General features: G+C 38.6%; 1 protein-coding gene across 1 annotated transcript in view; it reads left to right on the forward strand.

Moving 5' to 3' along the window:
• Positions 1–333, forward strand: part of LOC106882680 (39S ribosomal protein L13, mitochondrial) — a 32558-nt gene extending 32225 nt beyond the window's left edge. The window contains exon 7 of the mRNA XM_014933440.2: positions 207–333. Within this exon, the coding sequence (XP_014788926.1) occupies positions 207–249 (43 nt within the window). The 3' untranslated portion in view covers positions 250–333. The remainder of the gene's footprint in view (positions 1–206) is intronic.
• The last annotated feature ends 7127 nt before the right edge of the window (positions 334–7460 follow it).

Genomic DNA, 7460 nt, shown 5'->3' on the forward strand with positions numbered 1-7460 from the left:
TATATATATATATATATATATATATGTATATATATATGTATTAGTATGTATATCTGAACGTGTGTGTGTTTGTATGCCTACAGCATATCACATGATACATTTTGTGTGTTATACACAGAATCTTAACACGAAATGTATGTTTATATTGTCAAAACTGAAGCAGAATGTTTGTCACAACTAATTATTTTGTTTCTTTACCATTGCAGGCCATCGGATTACGCTTTCGAGGAACCTGATCAAAAAGCTTGAGGACCCACAGACACTTCAGCGTCACTTTGTAAAATTCATTTATGTTCATAGTTTTTAATAAAATTAAAAATAAAACCCCCAAAATACTGTTGGTGTTTATTTTTTGTTTTAATGAAAGTAACCAAGATTTTAAAACTGTGACATCTGTTGTTGCTGAGATAATAAACAAGTTTTTGCAGGAGTAAACAACTGGCAACAAATGTAAAAGAATTTCCACAAAACAATTCATCATCATCATCATCATCATCATCATCATTGATGTTCTTGATGTTGATGTCTACTTGTACTGCCAGATGCCTTTCCTGTCATCAACACTCAGTTGTTTCCGAATGAGTTAGTAATCTCCCAGATTTGGAAAACTAACAGATTGGAAAGGTTTTGCACGAGGAACTGGAAACGAGTGTGATACTGTTTGATGAGTGTTTTGATTACAAAGGTTGTCCAACACGTCACGAAGCCTGGTTCTCCTTTCGTGGTGGATTACAAGCCAATGCCACTGGCAGGAATCCATCATTTACTACATATATATGTGAGTAGAATATATATACACACCCACACACATATATATATATATACATACATGGATGAACAGACAGACGGACTAAAGAAGTGCCAGTCACAACTTGTGGAGGGAACATGTGGAAGGTGTAGCCTCAGGAAGTCATAGGATGGTGAGAAGGGCTTTTCAGATGCCAGGGCCTCACCAAAGTGACAAGTGACTGAGACTGCTGGTGATTTGCGGTGCTGTCGCCATCTCTACATACAGGCATGTCCCTCTGTCAGTCGAGGGAGTGCTGATATCATGTAAAAGCACTTGTGCCAGTGCCACCTAAAGTGCTCCCGTACCTGTGCCACATAGAAAAGCACTTGTTCAGGACCATGTAAAACGCTCCCATGCTAGTGCCACATATAAAGTAGACGTGCTGGTGCCACCTGTGCTGGTGTTACATATAGAGCACCCGTGCCAGTGCCACATGTACAGCACCCATTCTGGTGCCATGTAAAAACACCCAGTCCACCCTCTGTAAAGTGGTTGGTGTTAGGAAAGGCATCCAGCCGTAGAAACCATTCCAAAATGGACAATTGGAGCCTGGACAGCCCTCTGACTTGCCAGCTCCAGTCAAATTGTCCAACCCATGCCAGCATGGAAAACGGACGTTAAATGATGATGATGCGTCTGTACAGTTATATTTGGTGACGTATGTGACGTATTGGTGTGCACTGAACATGGAAAGACTTTTATTGTGGAAATTGTCTCGAGAACAATCCTGCTTTCCTTCAGGAAGGGTCTTTCCACCCACAGGAAGGGTCTTCCCAATGAGTTCAATATGATGCTCCCCCCTGTTTCAATCAATGCTGCTTAGTATGCTTCTAGTTTATATATTTTTTCTTTCTTTCTTTTTTCAGTCATTTGACTGCAGCCATGCTGGAGCACCACCTTTATTCGAAACAAATCGACCTCAGGACTTATTCTATCAGTCTCTTTTTGCCAAACTGCTAAGTTTCGGGGGCATAAACACACCAACATCGGTTGTCAAGCAATGGTGGGGGAACAAACATAGACACACACACACACACACACACAGTGCCAGTGGAATGTTACAGACACCATCTGAGCGTGATTGTTGCCAAGGCTGCTGACTGGCTCACATGTTGGTGGCATGTAAAAAGCACCATTCGAGCGTGATCGTTGCCAGCGTTGCCTTACTGGCACATGTGTCGGTGGCATGAGAAAAACAACATTTGAGTGAGGTTGTTGCCAGTGCTGCTGGACTGGCTCCCGTGCAGGTGGCACGTAAAAGCACCCACTACACTCTCAGAGTGGTTGGCGTTAGGAAGGGCATCCTGCTGTAGAAACTTTGCCAGATCAGACTGGAGCCTGGTGTAGCCTTCTGACTTTCCAGCCCTCAGTCAAACCGTCCAACCCATGCCAGCATGGAAAGCAGACGTTAAAAGATGATGATGATATATATATACGACAGGCTTCTGTCAGTTTCCGTCTACCAAATCCACTTACAAGGCTTTGGTTGGCTCGAGGCTCTAGTAGAAGACACTTGTCCAAGATGCCATGCCATGCATCTGAACCCAGAACCACGTGGTTGGGAAGCAAGCTTCTTACCACACAGCCATGCCTGTGCCTGTATATATATTTCCTGAGTTTGTTTCAAAGAATTTTGCATAAAATTCCAGGGTATATATTAGAAAGACACAGTGAAAAATATTGAATTACATTTCTTTAATTAATAGTTTACAGTATATAGGATACCAGGACATGTTTCTATCATGCAAGCGTTTTAGGGCCCCCCTCTGCAATGGTTCTGTACAAATCCCTATTAAATCAATCATAGTACTGCTTAGATACAAACGGACATGCAAGCATGACTTTTTCCAAGATGTTTCCCTGAAAGAAATTCAAGAGAATTATGTGTAGTGGCAGTAGATATTCTACAACTGCTACTACTACTATATTTAGTATAATCAATTTAATATGAAGTGATTAGTTGCACAGAACCATCTCCTCTGGCCAACCTAAAACATTTGCATAGCAGAAACATGTGTTGTAAACCAGTAATTAAAAATGTATACTTCTCCATTCTTCATTGTTTATATATATATATATATATATATATATATATATGTGTGTGTGTGTGTGTGTGTCTGTGTGTGTGTGTGTCTCTGTGTCTGTGTTTGTTCCCCACCACTGCTTGACATCCAGTGTTGATGTGTTTACATCCCTGTAACTTAGCAGTTTGGCAAAAGAGATCAATAGAATAAGTACTAGGCTTACAAAATGTTCTGGGGTTCATTTGTTTGGTTAAAACCCTTCAAGGTGGTGCCCCAGCATGACTGCAGTCAAATCGCTGGAACAAGTGAAAGGCAGAAGACACCCGCCATGCCCTCATCTCTCCAAACTAAATAAAATACATGTTACAGAATACATTGAATATATTTCAACAATTAGTCACAGGTTTCCAAATCTATTTCAATCAAAGTTGATGTCATCAGAAAAAAAACAGTTGAGAATCTGTTTGTTGTATGTTTTAATGTCAGGGTTAGGGTTTGTTGTGGTTAGCTTTGCTATTTGTTTTTGCTGGCTTCAATAAAACAACGAGCAGCACTTCATTAGGGTTACTTCAGTGGAAACGAGTTTTCCCTCATGTAAATAGAGACGCTTAATTTGGGGCGACAAGAACAATTGTGGAAGAAAAGGAACAGAATCAAATACGTGTGTCTGTCTGTACACACACACACACATGTATATAGATGTTTTTAGAGGTATATATGTGTATAGATAAATGTATATAGATATATATATGTATATGTATATATATATATATATATATATATATGTGTGTGTGTGTGTGTATGTATATAGACATGTATATGTATATAGACTTATATGTATATGGATATATATATGTATATAGACATATATATATTATATATATATATATGTATATGTATGTATATATATATATATATATGTATGCATATATATATATATGCATGTATATATGTGTGTGTGTGTGTGTGTGTTCATTTATATTATAAGAATTTGGAAACTTCAAGAGATATGAAGTAAATACATTTTTAACAGTGGCTAAAGCTATGAATAACAATGTAGAATATTCGGTTAAAAAGAAAACAAACTTTTGGATGGAATAAAGTCGAAGACTACCAGTGGGACTTGAACTCACATCTGTAAACATTTTATATGTGTGTGTGTGTGTGTGTGTGTGTTCAAAAGTGTGTGTGTCTATGTATAAGAGTGTATTTAGGTATTACGTGCTGTCTGCTTCCAGTCCAAAATACTGGCTCTGTGAATATTCTAAAGAGACCAATATTAACATAGAACTAAAGATAATTTGGTATTCTGAAAACATTAAATAGTTCCATTTCAGTAATTAATGAGAAATGAACAAAATTCTCGTCAATGCCAATATTATTCTAATTAATTGTAATTACATCCACATGTAATCACGTCAGTCTTTGGTGAGATAAAGAATTTTGTTGATTTTGTTTTCCAAATGTTAGATGAATAGTTGTTGTTATAGATTAATCCCAGGTCAACATTGACAGAGTAGAGCTATGATAAAAAGCAATCCAGTTACGACCATCCCATCTTATTCTCAGGCTCACTGCACCACTGATCTTATTTATGCAAAATGTCTTTTTTTTGTATTCAAAGACGTTAAGGTGTGATTTGGAAGATATATGACTTCTATTTTAACAGCCTTGCTGGATTGCTTGGGGAGGCATGCTCTCCAAATGGTTTTGTATTGAATTACTTGCTCATGGCTCATAATTTCGAGTCTGCTTCTGGCATTTCTTTGTATTTCTGGTTAGAATGCGTTGATTCATGTCACCCAACTGTTTGGAATGGTTACTAAAATATCTGTCAGTCTTCACCCTTCAAACTCACGTACTGCTCACTGTTTGTATGTATACTTATTTCGTCTAGACCAGTGTTTTGTAACCATTTTTTTTACCCATGGACCCTTTTGCTCCCTATTTTACTCAAGTAGACCCCACTAACCATTCCATGTCCCAAAAAAATCTTTCTGCCAGCTCACCGCCTTTAATGGATCCTTTCTCATCAGAAGCACTATTCCTCCGTCTTGATGGCCTACAGCAAATATTCCGCTTAATACCACAGATTTGCTTGTTAGTTGTTTGACATTAACCAGTTGAGCATGTCCTTTAGTGGCTGACGATATGTGCATCTCTGATCATGAGCAGAAGTAGTGGAGGAGCATCATAACCATGTGTTGAGAAGAATTCTTTGGGGTTTGGATAATTCATCTCTGGAAACATGGCTGTTTCGTCCAGCATCCCTTAAACAACCCTTATTCAAGGACCTTTTGAGCGGGATGGACTACTCGACCAAAAGAAAATTCTAACTGGGCCCCACCTGCAAAGTCATGTGCTGTTTATCTTGATATGCAATCACCACATATGGTTGTGATGCATGTGCCTGGTATACCCTTATCAGACAGGTAGTCATGATGGGCATACTGGCTTTTGTATATTTTACCCCAGTGTCACTTTGATGGTATGCACTGCTCTCACACTCAATAATAATAATAACTGTCTGCAAGAAGTCTGAATTGGAATGTTCCACCAAGTGGTATGAGCACTAGCCTCAGCCAATAGCAGAGAATGGTCAAGTGAATCTCACATAGAATATACCAATATACTCAGACCAGAAGCTGCAAGATAACCAATCAGATATCACTCTCCTACTGAAGGAGTCCAAAGGATGGCCTTCCATCGATGCAGTTATACTTGCAGACCAGAATATTATGAAGACAGAGGACAAGAAAGTCAGGAAGTACCAAGATGTGATATTGGAAGGGAAATGCATCCATAGAGCCCCAAAAGTGAGCGTGGTACCCTTTGCACTTGATACACTTGGGACCATCTCAAAGAAAGCGGTATTCTGGCATCAAAAGCTGCAAATACTACATTTCATCGGACGTATTCAGTTGGCAGCAATACTTTGAAGAGCTCATGGAATTTGTATTATGAAGAAATGACAAAATGATTTCACAAGATCAGGCGGATGCACCTGAAGACAAGGAGTGGGGTGAAATGATGTGACAGTTTTAATGCTGCATAACACAAATTCCATGCATTTTAAAAAAATGTGCGTAACTGCTTCTCCTCTTCCTTTCACTCACTCGTTTAATTAGTGCAGAGTAGACAACATAAGTTGCTTTTGCACTGGAGTTGCAAGTCACTTGTCATCTTAACAAGATTACTTTATGATTTTGATATGGGATAAAGTGTATTTGATGCAAGGATAAATAAAGTTTATCGAATTATGTTTCCTTCCTGCATGTGCTAGAGGCTAACCAACTGTTCTGTCGTGATTAGTTGTATCACTATATTATATTCTATTCTATGTATGTAATGTATATATGTGTGTATTCATGCATGTATGTATATATATATATATATATATATATATGACAATTTAGAAGACAATATATCTTAAGTCATCCCATAAATAATGCGTTTTTTTAAATGTTTCTTTTATTTTTCAAAATTAAGATAAACAAAGTTCTTTTTGAATCTTAAATATACTCTCCTTCATTTTCTAAAATGCTCTTCCATCTGTCTGGTAGACTTGCAAGGCCCCACTTCCAAAATTCACTTGTCCGTGACGTAAAATACTCCTCCAGTGCTGTTCTGACCTCGTCTACAGAATTCATATTTTTTCCCCGTCCAAATGATTTGAAGACTGCGGAATAAATGATAATCAGATGGGGCAATGTCAGGCGAATATGGTGGGTGGGGCATCGTTTCTCATTCAAACTGCTCCAGCCTTTAGAATGTCAACCTTGCTGTATGTTGTCGAGCATTATCCTGATGGAAGAACACTCTTCGTCTTGAAACCAAAGATGGTCGTTTTTCTTCTAGCACTGACTTGAATGACTGGTCGAATGACCAAATCCAAGCTTCCCTGCTAGTTCCTCCACAGTTACGATGGGATTTTGTTCCACCAGGGCTTGCAGATCACCCTCGTTGAGCTCTACAGATCTTCCAAGACAAGGCTCGTCTTCTAGGCTCGGAGTTTCCGGCTCGGAATTTCTGGAATCCCCGTTGACACTGTCTTACGCTTATTGTCCGATCCCCAAATACTGCATTAATATTCCTCGTACTTTCCGTTGCGTTTTTACCTTTATTGGATTCATAAAGCAGAATATGCCGAATATGCTCCTTTGTCACTTCCCTTATAGCTTTGGAAAAAATAACTTTAAAGTCGAACTGCACTCTTCAATACTTGCACTAAAAATAAGCACAAGGTAAAATTACTATCTGCTTTTATAGCAAGTTGATGCTGGTAGTTTATCTCGTCCACCACCAACTTTTAGTTCATGCAATTGTAAAAAACGTATTATTTATGGGATGACCCAAAATATATAATAATGAATGAATGAAACAAAGTAGTATTCAAGACACTCGGTAGAAGTTACGGGTAGTTTTAATAATACTTTGACTCAGCTCCACGTGACTTTAAGTTTCATGGGTGAGCAGAACACCTCAGATGCTAAGGGTAGAGCCTGACAAAATGGATGCCTCCTACGTGACCCTGTAACTTTGTGAAAGGTGCAGCTAGACACACACCCACACAACACACACGTGTGTGTGTGTGTGTGTGTGTGTGTGTGTGTGTGTGTGGGTGGGTGTATGTATATATATATATA

This window comes from Octopus bimaculoides, chromosome 8, assembly GCF_001194135.2.
Source record: "Octopus bimaculoides isolate UCB-OBI-ISO-001 chromosome 8, ASM119413v2, whole genome shotgun sequence".
Classification (NCBI taxonomy): Eukaryota; Metazoa; Mollusca; class Cephalopoda; order Octopoda; family Octopodidae; genus Octopus; species Octopus bimaculoides.